At 37.0% G+C, this 21,156-nt stretch overlaps 1 protein-coding gene across 5 annotated transcripts in view; it reads right to left on the minus strand.

Moving 5' to 3' along the window:
* LOC133528258 (maternal protein pumilio) overlaps positions 1–21,156 on the minus strand; it is a 476,367-nt gene that overhangs the window by 51,268 nt on the left and 403,943 nt on the right. For all 5 annotated transcript variants that reach the window (XM_061865583.1, XM_061865566.1, XM_061865575.1 and 2 more), the window contains one exon: positions 11,617–12,139. In XM_061865583.1, the coding sequence (XP_061721567.1) occupies positions 11,617–12,139 (523 nt within the window). The remainder of the gene's footprint in view (positions 1–11,616; positions 12,140–21,156) is intronic.

Raw genomic sequence — 21,156 nt, forward strand, 5'->3', positions numbered from 1 at the left:
CTGAGAAAACATTGAAATAACGTACATGATAGATGTGGTGGAAATAAAATGCAAGCCTCTGTTATAATTGCTCTGTCCAATTCCAGCTGATGACACTAATGACTGTCCAGGTGAAGCTCTGACGGACCTCGCGCCTAAAACCTGTACGAGCTGCTCGGTACCAGCCCCTCAAACTTTGACGATGAACGCGTCGGACAGCACCACCAGCCCACCTAAACCCGGCGTGAGACGAGTGCCCGTCCTTCAGCCATCTACTGCTGGCACCACAGGCTCCGTGGATGTTACCCAAGAGGTCGTGGACGACCTCTAGTCGAGAGAAGCTGTGTTGGCAACACCAAATCTACCCTACCTCGCATAGGGTATAAAAACCGGTGCAAACCGTTGCTCGGAACATATTGCCTTCGGCCGCCGCAGTGATAGCGTGAGCTACTTTGATATCGTTCCATGCTGTTATTTTATATTTCGTTATGTAATATAAAATGTGCGATTTGTTCCTTTCATTTTGTTAAGAACTTTGTATAAAATAATTGTGATTTGTTATTCTTCCGTTTTTGTTCTAAAATCCACCCCGAGACCTTAAAATATATAATAATAGCAATTTTCTCGACTTTTGCATTTAAAGTTTATAATCGTCGTCAATTCAATATAGTACATTACAGTACATATGGTGCTACTTAACCGCACTAGTGCAAACATTAGCATATTACGTTACTGTATCGAACATTTAAAGGGCCATATCTTATACCTTTAAACGAGCAATTCTTGTATATACAGGGTGATTCATGAGACGTGAGCAGGACTAAGCCTACACAATCAGTAAATGTTAATGAACCGTTCATCATCATATTTAAGTAAAATAATCTCGCTTTATTTCTGTTATTTAACTTTTTGGGAAGGACAAATTTGATAATCTACAATCATGGACACCCTACAACACTTAATTAAGAAAGATAAAACCTCTTTAACCGTTATGACAGCAGTTTGATTATGAAGAAAACAAAATGTCACACTTGAGTGAGATACGATTTTTCAAAAGTAACCAGACTCCGATGACATTCAATTTGTCTCTTGTTATGGATAAAACAAAGAGGGTGACCATACATGGCGTAAATAAATTAAAACATTTTTTTGAACAGTAAAAAATAAAAGAACGTTAATCTCACAAATACTGGTACTAAACAGTTGCTTATAACTTACTGAATGCTCAAGCTTGATCCTGCTCACGTCTCCTGAATCACCCTGTATATATATGTATATGTATATATATTTCTGTGATCTCGGAAACGGCTCTAACGATTTCGCTGAAATTTGGTATATGGGGGTTTTTGGGGGTATACAATCTATCTAGATTAGTCTTAGGCCGGCGCCCCACTGCAGCGCACGCTATGTACACGACCCACGTTCCTATACAAAATTTCGTGGGCTTGCCCACGGTTTGTATTAAAACGTGGGCCGTGGATGTAGCGTGCGCAGCAGTGGGGCGCCGGCCTTATGTTTGGGAAAACGCGTGTTTTCGAGTTTTCATGAGTTTATCTTTCGACGCAGAATATGGTCGCTAATTTCGTGTTGCCGGCCACTGTACGTCTGGTCCAGCGGGTTAAGACGCGGACTGCTAAACGAGTGTTACGGGTTCGAATCTCGCCCGGTGACTAACATTTGTTTTTTTTTATATGTTCAAGTTTATATATTATTTTTTAATTTTTATTGTTTTAGACAAGTTTGATTTAGTAAAAAAATGTAGTTAAGATTATCACCTATAGACCACCATATTACAATAAATAGTTATAACCGAGCAAAGCTACTGTACTACTGTAGGTACTGTACTGTAAATCGTTGTACGATACATGTGCGAATAGGTAATTCGCAACTCGTGTCGATTTAAAACACTCTCTTCGGTCGTGTTTTAATTTATCGCCACTCGTTTAAATTTTCCTATTTTTCGCACTTGTATCGTAATGTACTATTGTGCAACGAGGGGGGTAAGTGAAATTTTGGATACGAGGGAATTAAAGACCCGAGTTTGCAATATTCTTACCCCCGGAGTTACACACAATGTTTTTCATCACACTTGTGAAGAAAAAACTAAATTTTAAGCAAAATAATTCTTAAATACGGTGACATATCAAACATTCGTCCGCCATTTTGTAATTTCTCGGCAGGTGAGGCATCGAAGACACAGACCTGTTCGGTATTTAGCCACGATTGAAAATTATGTAAAAAAAAATTAAACCGCTGTTAAATTAATCAAATTGAATCATTTTAAACATATACAAAAATATTAAATTTTAAAAGTATAACTCATTTATGCTACTTGGTTTGTATGAATAAGTGACATAATTAAAGAAAAGCTATAACTCTCTAGGGAACAAAATGGGCCTTTGTCCTTCAGCACACCTGCATGAAATAAGATCTCTTTCGAGCAAGTGTGATGAAAAATAATAAAGAAATAGTCGTTACAGTTAGAGTCATGGACCTTTTTTGTGAATATAGCAAATTTTGTCTACTTTTTGGAGCTACATATTCTTATGCATACCTTATGCTTATGTTTTGAGTTATCTCAATACCTGCAAAACAAATGTTACCTATCCACGTTCACTTCCACAAATTACTTAGCTTTGCTAGTATTCTTCCTTTTTTCACTACTAGCCCGAAATTGACTTCTATTGCATTTTTAAGGTCAACTAAGTTTTGAATAGGTATCTATATATGATTTAAAGCAGACAGTTGTAACTTTTGTCTGAATTAATAAGTAATATTTTTTCGTCACAAAATTATTTGGTATCATTTTACTAGGTTCTCAGTTTGCCGCGGTATACTCTAGTATTGTATATAATTATCTAATTTTAAATTTCATTGAGTAAAATAATAATCAATATAAATTTCCGGAAAAGATCCCAGAACTAACAAACCAGAATACGGATGGCGTCAGAATAAGGACGTAGGCGTGCTGCGAGCGCGGCGCGCCCGCCTGCCTGTTCTACCACTACGTCTGCTTCACCCCCTCAAAAACCTAAAATCCGTCTATAAGAGCGCCTTAAATGGCACTATCCATTCAGCACTAATTTATATGTATATCACCAATGTAAATAACCCATTTCATACCAAAACATACTTTTACAATGTAAGAGAATTATTTTGATAATATCTTGAGGGAATATAGCGGGAGCTGGTGTTACTATTGAATTATTCATATTTCATATTCATTTATTCATAAAATTAAAAAAAATCATGTCATTGGTGTAATATCTTAAACCTTTAAACGAGCAATTGTTGTATATTTATATATATATATATATATATATATTTCGGGGATCTCGGAAACGGCTCTAACGATTTTGATGAAATTTTCTATAAGGAGGTTTTCGGGGGCGAAAAATCGATCTAGCTAGGTCTTATCTCAAGGAAAACGCGCATTTCTGAGTTTTTATATGTTTTCCCAGATATTAATAAGTATGTCAGTTAAATCACAATTCATTAAATAATTATCATAAAAAAAGAGTAAAATAAAAACAATAAATAACACGTAATTAATAATCAATACAATTAACATAGTGAAAATTAAAACATTACATTAAAATGCTTTTAATTCGGTTAATAGGGACACTTTGCTGACAGAAGTTAAGGACAAAATTCCGGAACTGTACAATTACCTTTTCTTTTGTTATTCAGACTCGTCTAAATTAATGTACAAATCACATGAATTATCTTCTGAGGTTGGTTGTCAGCAGGGTGACCCTCTCGGGCCAGCAATTTTTAGTTTGGCTATAAATCCAATTATTAAAAATTTAAAATCAAAATTCAACGTCTGGTACTTAGACGACGGAACCCTAGGAGGCGACGTGAATACTGTGCTCTCTGATTTGTCTTTTGTTAGGAGCAGTTTCGAAAATATTGGTTTAGATTTGAATTTCAGCAAATGCGAACTCTTTATTCACAAATCTTCTTGTACTTTGACCGACTTAAAACCCAAATTTGACGATCTGGCTCCTAATATAAAATTGGTAGACAAGGATTCTCTTTGCCTCCTGGGTTCTCCTATATTTGAAGAATCTTTTCCTGATTATGTTTCTAACTCTATATCTAATTTCAAAAGTCACACGAATAGTTTACTCGAAATTAGCCCTCATTATGCTCTTGTGATTCTGAAATTCTGTCTTTTTGTCCCTAAATTTACATATGTGCTCCGCTGCTGTCCTTTTTGGAAACATCAAAATTTATTGTCGCCTATAGACGATTTGATCAAAATTAGTATAGAGACGATTCTAAACATTCAGCTGAGTGAGCCTTCCTGGTCTCAAGCGTCCCTCCCTATTCGGTTCGGAGGTTTAGGAATTCGCAAAATTTCCAGTGTGGCTTCCCCAGCCTTTTTGGCATCCATTAATAGCACGTCTGGTCTCATAGGAAATATCTTAAGGGCTTTGCCCACAAACTATGAGATTACGGGCTTTGAGGATGCTAAAAATGCTTTTAAAATTGCTTGCCCGGGCAAACAATTTCCAGACAACCCAAAATCACAAAGGAGCTGGGATAATATTTACTGTGATTTAACTTACAATACTCTTCTAAACAACTGTACGGGTCCAGATCACGCGAGACTTTTGGCGGTCGGAGCCCGGGAAGCCGGCTACTGGCTACATGCCCATCCTTCACCTAATACTGGTACTTTCTTGGATCCGACCTCCCTAAGACTGGCGACTGGTTTGCGACTCGGGGTTTCGGTATGTACGCCACATATATGCTCTTGTGGCACGGACGTGGACCGACTGGGACACCACGGATTATCTTGTCAAAAAAGTGCAGGTCGTTTTTCAAGACATGCGTCGCTTAATGACATAATCCGTCGATCTCTTGCCACCATCAATGTGCCTGCTCTTCTTGAGCCAACTGGCATTATCAGGGATGATGGCAAGAGGCCTGATGGGGTGTCCTTGGTTCCTTGGAGCTTGGGACGGATGTTAGTGTGGGATGCTACCTGCGTAGACACACTGGCACCGTCCCACCTCCAACGGACTAATGTAAAAGCGGGCGCAGCGGCGGAAAGCGCCGAAATTTTGAAACGTAATAAATATAAGAGCCTCGGTAGAGAGTACCATTTTGTACCTTTTGGCGTTGAAACTCTAGGTCCATGGGGTCCCAGCGCGCACAAGTTTTTTGGAGAAATCGCGAAACGTCTGGTTGACGTAACTGGTGACCGAAGAGCTGGCGGCTTCCTCGCACAACGTATCAGTATTGCGATACAACGAGGAAATGCCGCCAGCATCCTTGGTACAATGCCTCAAGGGCCTCTTTTAGATATAAGCTAGTTATAGTATTCATCTGTATATATCCATTATGTATATTGTTATTGTCAATAAATAGATTTGTGTAAAATTAAATTGAATTATTATTATTATTTTCTGCTTTTGATAGCCAACGTGGCAATGATAAGCAGTGATCGGAACTATGGGAGTAAAACTTTAACAAAACTTATCAAGCGGACGTAAAAAGAGTGCTTATAGCCTTAAAAATATTCGAATATCTATGAATGTAAATATTTTTATGGCTGTAAGTACTATACTATTCCTATCCCTATGGACATGAATATTTTTAGGACTGTATGCACTATTTTATGTCCGCTTAACAAGTTTTGTTAAAGTTTTACTCCCATAGTTCCGATCACTGGTGATAAGAATCCGGCCTCACCGGACCTTTCGGGAAAAATTATCTAACACGAGTAGATACTTTTACTCGGTTTCTTTAAACATAAATGTACACTTCACACTTTAAAATTGCGAGTCTATTTTACGAAATATACATAATAAATATATATCACATTCATAACGCAATTCTTTTTGAGCAGTTAGCCATTCGGTAATATGCTGCGAAAAGTCCCTAAAAAAATATTAGCGATATAAATTTAATACATTTTTTTATATTTTTCAATTTGTAGACTTTTTTGATATCCGAATATTCAACGCACGCTTGGTCACCCTAAATTACGCACTCTGTGCGCAGATTATATAATAGCTCTTACGAACAGATACTTATCTCTCAAAGAAAACGCAAATACCTACTGTTTTGACACCTACCCAAAAATACAATGGAATGACCTTCAACGCGCCGCTGCGCGCGGTGGGGAGCGGCGCGTTGAAGGTCATTCCTTTCCAATTCAGACGTTGCTCCGAAGTTTGTGCGAGTCAAAGCTATACGCGTATTAAGCGACGTCCCGCTCTACGTTGGAGAGACGTGCAATTCGGTCGTAGTATGCCATGCCTCATATCGTTATCAAGTAGCACGAGACACCCTATCTGTTAATATGTCGCCGGGTTATTAGTTTTCTAGTTCTAGTTGATATAGGAGACAAATCGTTTTTAAGCTCTGTGGGATCGTGGGCTTTTCTAAGGCTAATATTTATAGCAGATGTATGCAGAAGTTCAAAGGTGTATGTGAAGTTCCCAATCCGCATTGGGCTAGCGTGGGGACTATAGCCCGAGCCCTCTCGCGCATGAGAGGAGGCCTGTGCCCAGCAGTGGGACGTATTATGTCGCCGGGTTATTAGTTTTCTAGTTCTAGTTGATATAGGAGACAAATCGTTTTTAAGCTCTGTGGGATCGTGGGCTTTTCTAAGGCTAATATTTATAGCAGATGTATGCAGAAGTTCAAAGGTGTATGTGAAGTTCCCAATCCGCATTGGGCTAGCGTGGGGACTATAGCCCGAGCCCTCTCGCGCATGAGAGGAGGCCTGTGCCCAGCAGTGGGACGTATATAGGCTAAATTATTATTATTTATTATTATTATTAATATTTATAGCAGTAAAGATTTTATCGTGAAGATTTTGAACTGTGTAGCTTTCCTGTTCCGTTGTAAGATGATTTATATTCGTTTTTAGTGATTCTGTGTATGATTGTATTTCTATTTCATTTTTCAGCGCACAAGTTGTTTTGCACTCGTAAGCTTTTCGGCTCTTTGAAAACTGCATTTTTATTTTCGCTCTAACAAGTCTATGATCGCTAGGATATTTGACATCGATCACTTGTACGTCGAAGGAATTTTTTGGAAAATTAGTAAGTATGAAGTCAATTTCGTTTTTCACTTTTCCATTTGGTGACCTCCAAGTCCATTTTTTGCTGTCTTTTTTTCTTGAAAAAAGTGTTCAATACTGCTAAGTTGTTTTCACTTGCAACGTCTATAAGCCGAGTCCCTCTACAATTCCTGGTGCCATAGCCAAACCTTTTTATTATTGCTTTGTTTTTCCAATTTGGGCATTAAAATCGCCCATTACTATAATTTTTTATGTCGACCTTTTTAATGCATTGTTTACAGTAGTATAGAAAAGCTCGATCTCATTGTCACTTGCTGTTTCGGTTGGGGCATAGCACTGTATTATGGTTATTTCGACTTTGTTTACCGTTAGCTGGAGCATGGCCACGCGTTCTGACAGCCCTTTAAAACATACTATATTATTCTTGAAGCGTTTGTGTACAATAAATCCTACTCCATACAATCCTGGAGTTTGCCCAATGTAGTACAATATGAAGTCATTGTGTTCTTCTATGTCGTTTCCCAGCCGTGTAATTTCGGATAGCCCTATGACATCGTATTTAGTATTTTTTAGTGCTTCGCTTAGTTCCAGAAGGCGAGTGTAAGTTGATAAAGTTCTTGTATTATATATGGCCACATAAAAGAAGCCTGTTTCAATTGTCTGTAAGTGTATTCACTTAGGGTTTTGGTCCTGATCTTCCACGGTGACCAGCCGGGGTAGAAGAATTTTATTTTTGTTATTTTTATCGTCACGAATTTGTGGTAGAGCAGGAGGGGGCGCTAAATGCTATTTATTTGCATTCTGTAATTGGTTTGTATTGGTTGGTCTGGCAGGAAGTGGCACAGGATCGGGACAGGTGGCGTTCTCTCGTTTTGGAGGCCAAGACCCTCTTTGGATCACTGCGCCACAATAGTTACTTAATTGGTTTGTATTGTGACTGTTGACAGTAGTGGTCAGGCTTCTCATCATGTCATCAATGCGAATATGTGGTTTTTTGGCGGGTTTGTTTGTTTCTTTGAGCCTAGTATTTGAGGTATTACCACGGGATTCAGGGGACTCCGAGAGGTTTTTCTTTTTGTGGAAATTGGTATTTTGTTGGCTATTTTGACCTCTGTCGATTTTTCCTGGTAAAACGACTAATTTATTATACCTCAAGAAAGCTATTTTCTCTTTATCTTGTTCTTCTAATAGTTTTTCGTGTAGCTGTTTCCGCTCTTGTAAAACCTGCGGAGGAAAATCTTCTTTTATATAGTATGGCATATTTGATAGCGATTTTATGTTTTTTTAAATTTCTATCTTCATTAAGTGTTAAGGGTCACAAGCACTGGTCGTGGTTGTCCATTTTTCTTTCCCATACGTCGCACTTCCTCAAGATTTTCTTTTGTACAGGATATTTTCATCGTTTTTTTATTATTTTTAATATATTTTTGTGTAAATCATAGTAGCTTCGTTCACTTTCTTCTATTCCAAAAAATATGATGTTTTTCCTCCTGATGTGTCTGTTGAAGTATTCGATGCGTCTCTCTTGGTGTTTTACAGTTTGTTCTAGGTGGCTGAATTTACATTCTAAGGATGTAAACTTTTAATCGATGTTTTTATTTATACTGTCTTTCATTTCGCGAATTTCGGTGGTTTGGGCATCGAACTTTTGTTGTAGGCCCTTAATTAATTCCTTAAGTTCATCCATTTTTAGGGTTCCGTAGTCAACTAGGAACCCTTATAGTTTCGCCATGTCCGTCTGTCTGTCTGTCTGTCTGTCTGTCCGAGGCTTTGCTCCGTGGTCGTTAGTGCTAGAAAGCTGAAATTTGGCATGGATATATAGATCAATAAAGCCGACAAAGTCGTACAATAAAATCTAAAAATATAATTTTTTTTAGGGTACCTCCCCTACACGTAAAGTGGGGGTGAATTTTTTTTTTCGCTTCAACCCTAGAGTGAGGGGTATCGTTGGAAAGGTCTTTCAAAACTAAAAGGGGTTTTCAAGAAACATTTTTTGATTAAGTGAATATATTAGGAGATAATCGCTCCGAAAGAAAAAAAAAATGTGTCCACCCCCCTCTAACTTTTGAACCATAGGTCCAAAAAATATGAAAAAAATCGTGGAAGTAGAGCTTAAGAAAGACATTAAATGAAAACTATAGCGGACATGATCAGTTTAGCTGTTTTTGAGTTATCGCTAAAAGTTTTCCCTTCATAGTAAAAAGACTTACTTTAATTAGGTACTGATTATGCAAATTTGCCTATTTGTTTAACTCGGGTGAAAGGTACCGTTTCATCCCTTGGTACATTCGTCGTCCCTTGGTTAACAATTTACTATACTTTAAGCTCCAGTTTAGCTTATTGTGACGGAAGAGTAACTACGGAACCCTACACTGAGCGTGACCCGACATGCTCTTGGCCGGTTTTTATTTATTAATTTTCTTGTGGTAAGTTATAGCAATTGTAGTTAAAATATTTATATGGACTCCTAACGAACTCTTGTGGTGGTTAACGGAAGCAGCAACTGCTCTTCTGTTGTCAATAGCCGAATTAGTTATGCCCTCTTGTGATCAGTAGCGGAACTAGTTAGGGAGTTTCTGGTGATCGTTACTTCTTTGGTGTCTTAGTTCCTTCCTTAAGTTGTAGATGGCGGTATAGTTAGTCGAAAGTCGCCTGTCATCCAATTGTCTCTGACCCGATTTCACTAACGGTTTTTAGGTTATTGTAATAATAAATCACTGAATACGTTCACAAAATGTCATTGTTTTTCACCGTCGTCAGTTTTACTTCCAATTGCTTTGAGTGATTATTCAAGTTGCAAGAACGCAAGAGACGATGTAAACATTGGCACTACAGCGCCTACACTCCTACTGAACTCGGTGGAAAAGAAAAAGAAAAAGTACATACTAACACTAAATTATCCCTTATCCCATACATTTTATTCATGAGAAAATAAGTAAGGTCTGGCGGCTCTGGGATCTTGCTCTAGTACACGTGAATAGTCCTTGCATGGATTTGATTCGGCAACATATAGTTACTGGTTAACTGGACTTCTTTACGATTTTTATGAACATATGTCAATAACTACGTGTCAACGTTACCATTAGATAACGCGCTAAGAGAGATGTGCAAAATAATTAATAAAATACAAATACTTCCTTGATAAACTATTTCAAAAAATACAAAATAGTTTTCGAATTTGTATTTAAAATACTCAATACAACATAGGTATTATATATATATATATATATATATATATATATATAAATATAAATATATATATAAATACTTTGCGACAAAAGGTACGGGAGCTTTTAATAGTTTATTACTCGGAATTGGATCGGATAAGTTGGAAAGGCTTTCTTTATTCTTTAAAAACAGTGTGTTACTCAGTCCTCTAGAGTGCAAATTTCGTGTTGTTTCATCATGTTAACCGGTTGAATGGACTTTTAAGTGATGGTTTTTAAGGTCAATTTTTAAAAGCATTATTTTAGATTTGTAATGTTTTACATTTGTGATGATGATACCTCTCGTTGGTTGGTGAAGACGGCTCGTTTGTGTTTGTTTCACCAGGGCAGAAAAGTTTGTTCACCTCTCGTACCTTGAAACCCTCGCAACGCTCAAGATTCCACATTTTTAATCACTCACTATGCTTGTGGTAATATGCGGCCAGTTCACCAGTTCCATGTTATAAGTATGAGAGAGTTGTTAGGATTATAGCTTTATAGCCGTCAGAAGGGATACTAACCCCTACCTACTTTACCTAATAAAAAGTATTTTGTAGATTAAAAATAGAAAATAGGAACAAAAAATTATTTCAAATAAAAAACAAAATAGTTTTCTTCAAAAGGTATTTAAATATAGAACACAAAATAGGTATTTTGCATTTTAAATACATGTATTTCAAATAAGTCGCATCTCTGTGCGCTAATAAGCTAGTTGAGTGTCGGATTTATTATTTATTATCCATAATATTAAATACGTACTTAAGTACAAAACATCACTTGATATTTGCCAGTCGCTTTACGGTGAAGGAACCAGAAAGAATATTTGCTTACTTATCCGAATAAGCCCTAGATTCCCCTCAGGGTTGGGAACCCCCAACCCCCCACCCACCCCCACATAACCTCACGTGTATTTTTTATTTATTTTTTCGTTCGACCTAATTTTAAGATAAATAGTATTGTATAGTGTAAATCTTGTTAAGACTCGCTATTTTGAAGTGCCAAGTGAAGATTTATGTTTAACAAAACCGAGAAAAAGTATATTTTTTCTTAGTTTTGTTGACCATAGAAAAATACACGTGAGGTTTTCTTATACCCGTGATACGTGATCTCTCGTGATATTTTCGTGACCCCCCCTCCCCCCCTATAGAACCTCGCGTGATTTGTGCACAAGCCCTAGGTCAGATAGCAGTCGCTTTCGTAAAAACTAGGGAAAAGTTGTAGAACAGACGCCCATGAGCCTCAGCAAAAAACCGGGACAACGCCTAAGCAAGATGATGATGGTGATAAAATATTATATACCGTATTTGAATAGGTAAGCAAGGAGTAATAAGGATTTGATTTGGCAGCAATACATATAACGTGCACGCAACAATTAACTTGTGTACATACCAGGTTGTTGCTGTGGTGGCTGAGGTTGTGCGCCCGCGGGCGGGGCGGCAGAAGCGGCTGGGTGGGTAGGTGCCGGTTGGTACTGTCGCGGCGCTAGCACACCGCCTGGTGATACGAGTCTTAACGGCGTGCCATTGCGTCCACCCATGACCAGAGATCCGGGGTCATAGTACGGGATAACATATTGCCCTTGTCCGTTTACTTGCTGTTCCCCTTGTTGAGGCGTCAGAGGCCGGCGTGGTTGTTGACCCTGTTGTTGGGCGGGTTGGGCGACTAGGCCTGGATAAACACCCCACGGGGCTGCCACTCCGTAATAAGGGGGTACTCCCGCGATTAACGCGCTCACATAGGGCGCACCTTCCTGCCCAGCATTTATGACATAAGGCGCCTGCGTAAACGCCTGTTGCGCTGCTAACTGTTGTTGTAGTTGGAATTGCTGTTGTTGCTGTTGTTGTAAAAGCTGCAGTTGAGCTGCTGCTGCTTGTCCACCGGCTGCCGCTGCTTGTTGCGATCGGAACAGTTGCTGAAACAAATGTTTTATACCATTAATTATTATAGTTATTCATTAAGCCAAGATAAATACGTACAACAAAAAATGGCGGTAGTAAACGGCAATGTGTTTTATGCTTCTTTTATAAATAAATTGAATAATCATTAACATACAGTAGCGGAAAATAATCTATCATATTTGTGTCTTTTTTAAATATTTTTTTTAAAAGAACGACTAAGGCTGCCTATACGATTATCATGTGAAAGTCCTTTAAATGGAGAGTAAAATCATATACTACATTTGTATGACACCATATAAGAAACTCGTTTTGTACGAGTTTATTAAAAAGTGCATAAAATAACTAATGCTCGAAATATAGGTAAAAGTGGTTTATTAATAAAGAAACAAAAATTACAGATTCCGCACTAAAATAAAGATGCAGCAACCTCCACCTACAACAGTGATTCGTATTTACTATTACAAATTTAAATTATTAAAGCAACAACCTGAACAAATTAAAAATGAAAGTTTCTTAATATAAATGGTTGTTTAAAATGCATAACACCATCTCCATATAAAGCCTGTTGTGATCAAGAGAAATCAAAATTATATGATCCTAGCTAAACTATACGTGAAAAGTAATCCAGACAACCAGAGAAGTAAACCAGACCGAGTAAGTAAAGAGAGGTATGGGCAATGTGAATGTCATCTCGCCTTGTGTGGTAGGGCACAGCACAGCAGATGTCATTCCAGATCTAGAGCAGAGCCCAACTGGGGAAGTACCTCCACCGTACAGAAAACCGCAGCCAAATAACACTTGACCCTACTCATAGTGTTGTGTTCCTGCCGGTGAGTAAGGTTGCCAGAGGTCAACGAGGGGGGTGGGGTTAGGGTCGGCAACGCGCATGTAACTCCTCTGGAGTTGCAGGTGTACATAGGCTACGGAGACTGCTTACCATCCGCACAATAAGGCATATTTCTTTTGTTAAAGATAGAATTTGAATACTTCATACTATGACTGTGACAACGGGCCGCCATTTGCGAACTAAATATCTCCGCGGCACAAAGTTGACGCCCCACCCGCTTCGGTACAATGTGTCTGGGGTCATTTAGCAGAGCTAGTTCGTCATCTATGTTTATTATCAATCGCTGATTTTCTGTGAACTAACTAATAATAACTTATATGAGTAATACAAAATTACTATTTTTAGCAGCCCAAACTATACGAAATTTAATAAATAAGAGCTTTAAAATCAGTGCTTTACGCGCGTTTACCTAAACGTCCATCAGAATTAAAATCATTAATAATTAATAATCAAACGAACTTACCTGTGAAGTTTGATTACAATTATACGAGTATCCAAATCCAAGACAACAAATATAATTTACTAGCAGCAGTACACGTTATCGTGCCGTCCAAGTCACACATTTTAGAGATATAATACTTAAAAAACAAGTTCGCGCTGTCCCTCTCACTCGCTACGCTGCGATCCTGCTCCAACATCGCTGCTCCAGTACCCGTCATTATTTCAGAGTTATTTTTGTGTTATTAACAGAGACTATTTTATTTTCATTTTTGGGGATGGGGGGCGGGTCTTTGTTGTCTTGGATTTGGATACTCGTATAATTGTAATCAAACTTCACAGGTAAGTTCGTTTGATTATTAATTATACTTCCTATCCAAATCCAAGACAACAAATATAATTTACTAGCAGATGTTCAGAGCTTTGTATTTAAATTCAAATCCTGAATGCGAAAATAAAATAAAATATCGATATCAAATCAGTATGTTACGAACATACCGATATTATTGATTTTGACTAAAGAGAACAACGTACCACCTAGAAGTTATTAATTTATATCCAATTTAAATAATTATTTATGTATCTACATAGTATAAATGTAAAATGTATGTATAGCATAATAAAATATTATAATGATAAGCGTCATGCATTAAGGAGTGAAATTGCTCTTGGTATTTCATTTCGTTAATATTAAAAAAGTATAAAACTTTCTTTATTTTCACTGTATTGATAAAGTTATATATATCTTAATATTCACAAGGTACAACAACTGTTTATGTAATTTATAAGCCAGGACGCCATTAAGTGTCAATATGTTTTCAAGCTTTAGTTAGCCCTAAATAAGTTTTAGATGGGCATTTTCTGTCTGTAACGATATAAACAAACCATTTTGTATAATTTAGAATTTACCAACCATTATCTGGATGTTATTACGACGGTGGCAAACAAGCATACGGCCCGCCTGATGGTAAGCAATCACCGTAGCCTATGAATGCCTGCAACTGGAGAGGTATTACATGCGCGTTATCGACCCTAAAATATAACCTAATTTTATGTTACGACACTTTAAAAGTTAATTTTGAATTCAGCTATCAATACTTTCCTCGGTAAATAGCCTTTGAGTGAGGTAGGTAAAGGAGAATTTTCTTCATTGTAAAGCTACCATAAATATCAAGGCTATATGTAAGTACTTTAAAACTAAGTCTGAACAATTACTAGTAGAGTATCCTGTAGGTATTATTTGAAACTTATCACTTTGAAATTATAGACGGACTAATTTTAGTTATTACCCAGCTATTACCACAGATCAAGAAATAGTAATATGATATTATTTATAACTAAATAGCTAATCTCATCTGCTTATGCGTATCTGTACAAGTGGCAAGGAACTTAGGTAGATTATGTGTTGAGTTATGATATATTTGTGAACAAAATATCTGGCATGACTTGTAACGTGTACTTCGTTTTATGGAGTAACATTTTATAACGTTACCTACAATAAAACTGTACAGTGTGCATTGCGACGAAAAATGATAACTATTTAAGCTTTCTTTTACAGCAAGACAATATGACAACCCGAGCATTTACATTTCAGACAATAATAATGTTATTGTTAAAGGATTTCAACCCTTTATTGCGATTAATAATCTAGCTACTTAGCGCAAGCGACTCATGCAATACGTGGCAGCATAACTTTGGTTGCATGGTTTCACAATTTCCAGCACTTATTTCCCGTCCCGGGATAGTGCATCAACGGCGGTTCAGCTCTTGTTTGTTGCGGCGATGATCACCTGAAGTTTAGACCTGAGAATCCGTAAGTAAATCGTACTGGATTTATTACATTAGGCTCGTTGAGATGGTATATTCTTGACAGCATATCAAAGCTGACGTTTGAAGTTATTAGGAATATATAACAGTGTTATATGAGTACGAATCATAAATTTGGGTTAAAGGGTTTATAGATATATCTTTTCCTATATGTTGTTTACATACAGCATTTCTTTGCGTACATTTTGTTTAAGGTATTTTAGGCCGCATTAACACCAATTAAATTACCTCAGCGTAACAAGAATCTCCTTTATATTTCATTATTTTTACAAGTCTACAGGACTTTAGCTCAACCTTAAATATTTTTGCTCCTTAGTCCCTCATATTTACATACGTAAAGCTACTTCCAACACTATTAAAGTCTTCAATCATTAAATTAAATTGGCATCAAAACTGTTATAGTAGAGCAACGTTATATATCTTTGACGCAATTTATAATGAGCAAAGCGACTGTAGACCGAAGACCAAATATCCCGAAGAGCGAAGTGACCGAAGAGCGTAGCGACCAAAAGACACTTAAAATGAAGCACATATAGCCTCGACGCTGCGGAAATGGAGGCCTCGATACGATTATTGTGGAATTGTGGAGTACATATAACTTAAAGTGCAGCATATATCTTCGTCATTGCGACAGCGGACCCCTTGACACAATTATTGTGGAGTAATGATAGCATCCTCACTATGACGTGGGGCAAATTTAGCCTCAACACTGCGACAGCAGAGCCCTCGACACAATGATTGTGGAGTAATGATAGCCTCCTCACTATTAAAGTGGGGTACATATAGCCTCGACGCTGTGAAAGCGGAGCCCTCGACACAATGATTGTGGAGTAATGATAGCCTCTTCACTATTAAAGTGGGGCAAATATAGTACAATGTCGTCATCTCATTTATAAGAAAATATTTATTTGATATGTGTTTTAATTTTGACCTATTAATTTCTCTTCGGTATTGACTTTAATTTTGAAACCTTAATCAACACGGTTAATACCGATTTTCTGTTTGATGAATATCTTGTTGCACAGTAAACCTAAGCTTCTAAGTGCTCACGGAAAGGAGTATTATTATTAGACGGAGTCCACAATATTACACAAATCATGTATATCTTTCCATAATATATTTCATTTTAAAATTATATTGTATTATGTTAATCAAAGCTGTCTAATAATAACAAAGCGGGTAACTAACTGATGATCAAATTTAGGAGGCGACCACATCGATTGGACCCAAGACTCTACGATACCGCGATGTCCAATTAAAGCCTACTACCTAATCCGTCACGATCCATACGATAGATTCACTATGAGGGCGCATGGGGCGCACGGTATCGGAGCACGGATAGCACGTCCCGTTTCTATACGTCGGTTAATGGCATTAAACACTTTAAACTGTCAGTCAGACTAAATAGTCTTCCAATGTCTTGTAGATTGTGTATTGAATGAAATTATTCCTGTACATTTATACCTATAGGTATCCTCATAAGACGCTCATTAAACTTGTTGGTACTGTGTATGTACATTTGCATAAAGACGCGTTTTGTTATCATTCATAGGCACTTATTACCAATCGGCAAGGATTAACATTGTTATCTATTTTATTATATGTTAGGGTAGATCGGACATGGTAAAAGCCATAGTATATATTAACTTTATTCAGATATGGTTTATATATTTAAAGCTGTACGCGAAAGCATCTCGTAAAAAAATAGTGAGCGAACATTGCATTTTATGCAATCATAAAATGAAATCTAAATAATATTATATTAGTAAATAATAATATAATAGTACGTATTACAATTATTTAAAGTTTAAATTGTAATCTATTTGTAGCCCCATACTTATTTTTTCCGTAATTCATTTAGTCAAAAAAGAAGGTAGTTGTAATAATAAGTGATTTCGTATGAACGTAAAAATTACTTACTTGATTTTTTAGGTAATAAGTTTATTACGCTAAATGACTTACAATTTCAAATTGAAAGTTTAACTACCATGTTAGTATGGCAAACGAGCCTAGACTTGCCGAGCTGTACCCCTAGTGTAAATAAATTCGATTTCCAAACGTGACGTACGCGTTTGCGTTTAGTCTCATTTTGTATTGGATTTCGAAAGAGCGCGCCAAGCGGGACGTTTTGGAACCTCAAAATCCTATACAAAATGAGACTTAACGCAAACGCGTTCGTCACGTTATGATGTCGATCAAAGTTACACTAGGGGTACTGAATAAACATCCGTTTTTCGTTCGAGTGTACGGCGGTCGGCAGTTCAAATAATGTTTTGATTCTATACTTCTTATTCAGCGCACAATAAACATTAATCGAAACACACATAGGTACAGATATTAAGAGGAACACTATTTTGGCGAAAATACGTGTGACTCGGACTAACACAAAAACATGTAAAATGACGGGTACTGAAGCAGCGATGTTGGAGCAGGAACGCAGCGTAGCGAGTGAGAGGGACAGCGCGAACTTGTTTTTTAAATATTATATCTCTAAAATGTGTGACTTGGACGGCACGATAACGTGTACTGCTGCTAGTAAATTATATTTGTTGTCTTGGATTTGGATAGGAAGTATAATTGAGTCTCTTTAAAAAAAATATATATATATTAAAATGAAAGATAACAAGACGTGCTAATAGAAACCAGTACTTGTTTTTTAACAGTTAATAAAAGGTGTACAATTTCATCGACTAAATCTATCAATTTGACAATTTTGCGATTTTAAAGGAATTAAAATTGTAATTGTAAAATTGTAAATAGAATCAAATTGTCGCTCACGGACGCAAACTAACAAATTAACATAGAATTCATTAATGCATGTATGTATCTCATTAATTGAAATGTATATTTCTTTTTAGATCAATAAATAATCTTGCCTTCAATTTTTTAATTTTAGGTGTGCCAGAGTATCATATTGATTTCGACTCAAGGGCATTTTTTTAATTTTAGCGCTTAAATGTGTTCACAAATCAAAAATTCGTGATTATAATTGTGTACGTGTGGACACTAATAGATGAGATTGATGCTAATTTATTTTCTGATCAAATTGGTCAATTTGATCATACCGTCTGGACGGGCCTCAAGAACCGGCAAATTGTCTATTATACAATTTAAAAAGTTTCTTTTTAAAACGTTTTGTGCATAGGTTTGACTAAAGAATACGCGGTTCTATTTTGCTTATATATTCGTAAATACTTAGTTAAATCAAAAACTTTACAATTAAATTTATGAATATAAGTGATATACAGCCTACATACTACTACTTACTTCCGAAGCTTATGGCTCGGCCCAAAAGGTAAAAAGTAATTTCTTACCAAATCGACAGAAATCTACAAACAAAATTGGTTCAAGTAATCTTGTATACTTCCGACTTAATTTTAATTAGAAAATATATTGAGCGCTATTGTACATTGTGAGCTGCACTTTTATTTTTTTGTATGCTTTGGCAATACATAATGCCTATATAATGGTTTTTAGGTTCATCCATGGTATTTATAAGTAATAAAACGAATTATTAATGTCGAATAGCTGAAATACACGAACAACATTAGTAACACACGTCAGTTGTGTCCGAAGTGTGACGTCATCAGCTTTGTAGAATTCGCGCCAAAAATTATGAGCGTTTCAACCGCTCAAAATTCTTCTGCATTTAAATATTTTTTAATAAAATAATGTGAAGATTTATAAAAGTATTTTTTTTCGGTGTTTACCCGATATAAATAATGATTTAAAAAATTCAAAAATATTCACGCATGAGGCTAATTGTAGTGATTGTACACCACAAACTATCACTTATGTTAAAATTACGCTCTAGGATAAAAGGCTTTAGGTGAGCCATAGTTGTTGGTGTTGGTGGTAGTATATGCGCTGGTGGCCTAGCGGTAAGAGCGTGCGACTTGCAATCCGGAGGTCGCGGGTTCAAACCCCGGCTCGTACCAATGAGTTTTTCGGAACTTATGTACGAAATATCATTTGATATTTACCAGTCGCTTTTCGGTGAAGGAAAACATCGTGAGGAAACCGGACTAATCCCAACAAGGCCTAGTTTATCCTCTGGGTTGGAAGGTCTGATGGCAGTCGCTTTCGTAAAAACTAGTGCCTACGCCAAATCTTGGGATTAGTTGTCAAGCGGACCCCAGGCTCCCATGAGCCGTGGCAAATGCCGGGACAACGCGAGGAAGAAGAGAGGTGAGCCATAGTTGAACGGGCTCTCCTACACATATTTTATCATTTAGTGGCGGCAGCTGTTAATAGCTGGTGGTACATTATTACAGTGGTGTCGATGGCTCGTTGGGCGCCGGTGCTCTAATGAAAACAATAGCTTAAACAGATAATAACAAAGCTTAGCTGTAGACCGCCGCATATGCCGTCTCAAACCACACAATAAGTATTCTTCGTACCTTTATGGGAATCCAGGAATATCATTTTATCAATAATATCGCGTATTTTTCGTCTAACCAAGTCAAACTGAACATTTCGTACAATTAATATAGTCAGAATTTTTAAGATGTCCAATTATAGGTTAAGTTAACACACACACAAACCCCAACTACAAAAGATGTTATTTTAAGCAAGGCTACAGTAATAACTGATTTACTCGCGAGATCGTTCAACCCAAAATTATAAAATAAAATATTTTTTATTGATCTATATCGAAAGATGGCTACTAAAACAGATGTCGCCGAACCATCACCGTAATTTTAATTTCAGTGCTTTTAAGTATCGCACCCTCTTTTATTTTTCATTAGCTAATTGACACGGAATCATTATCTAATGTCGTAACTTTGCGGTGGGTAAATCCAAAGTCTCATTTGGGCCGGAGTTACGTTTGATCTTCTAACTGATTCCGGCGACAGCCTCTCGGCTCCACAGCAATTTAATTCATCGGAGCGGTGTAATTGAGCGAAGCGCCGGTGCAAGCGTCAAGCGCGGGTTGCGCACGTGCACACGGCGCAAAATAGACCAACTTGACCGCAACAGAATTAAGTATCTTCTGTCGTAAGGTATGGCAGCGAGGCGATGTGGCAGTGGCGCCTCGCATTCAATTAGACGCTCAGTAATCCGGCTGCACCGAGCTTCGATACCAATTACGAGGTTATTAGTGACGGCCTCCGCTTCTGTCCCACTGGCTCATCTGGTAGATCCCGGCAGTGTAAATACTGTGGATCGACGTTATTTTGTATCTATTACGTTTTAATTAATATTTTGTCGGGAATTTCTACATAAAGGTGTGGTGTGTAATTGTTATCTCCTTGAAGATTATAAATTCAGAGTAAATTGTATTGTATAGCAAAAAGCCGCAGGTTCAGTGGCTACAATATAGTCTTGCGATTACATTAACGACAAAAAAATAGAACAATATTTTCGAGAGGAAAAGAATCATTTCCTGGCTGATTGTTAATGTTAAACGGATGAACTTTATTGGGCATGTGATGCGGAGAGATGAAAGCCATGTGACGCGAAAGGTATTAGGAACAAATGTGGAGAGAAGGAAGGATGGTTGTGTCTAGGGCTTGCAATCCAAGATTCCGGAATTTCGAAAATTCCGGAATTGGATTTATGTACTTTAATTAGACTTTATTACGTTTAATACTGAAAATCGTTAAGAAACTACACTATGCTGGTGTTATTAGCCGTCGCTGACTAATTTCTCAAGTCTAGCAGTATTAACCATCGTTTTTTTTTTTTACTTTTGATAGTTGAATGCTAGGGTTCGTTTTTTTAGCATTCGAAAGAATGTGAGGGATATTTGATTGACATGTATTTTTATTAAATAACGCGTTTGAAAATCAATTAATATGTAAGAATTATAAATCATATACGATTGAAAAATAATTTTGCTGTAATAAGTAAAAGTTACTTATTTCTAAAAAGCGTTTTTCAATAACAAGACAAGTGAAGATTTGATTGTTTGCCCTT

The sequence above is a fragment of the Cydia pomonella genome, chromosome 1, assembly GCF_033807575.1.
Source record: "Cydia pomonella isolate Wapato2018A chromosome 1, ilCydPomo1, whole genome shotgun sequence".
NCBI classification, from domain to species: Eukaryota; Metazoa; Arthropoda; class Insecta; order Lepidoptera; family Tortricidae; genus Cydia; species Cydia pomonella.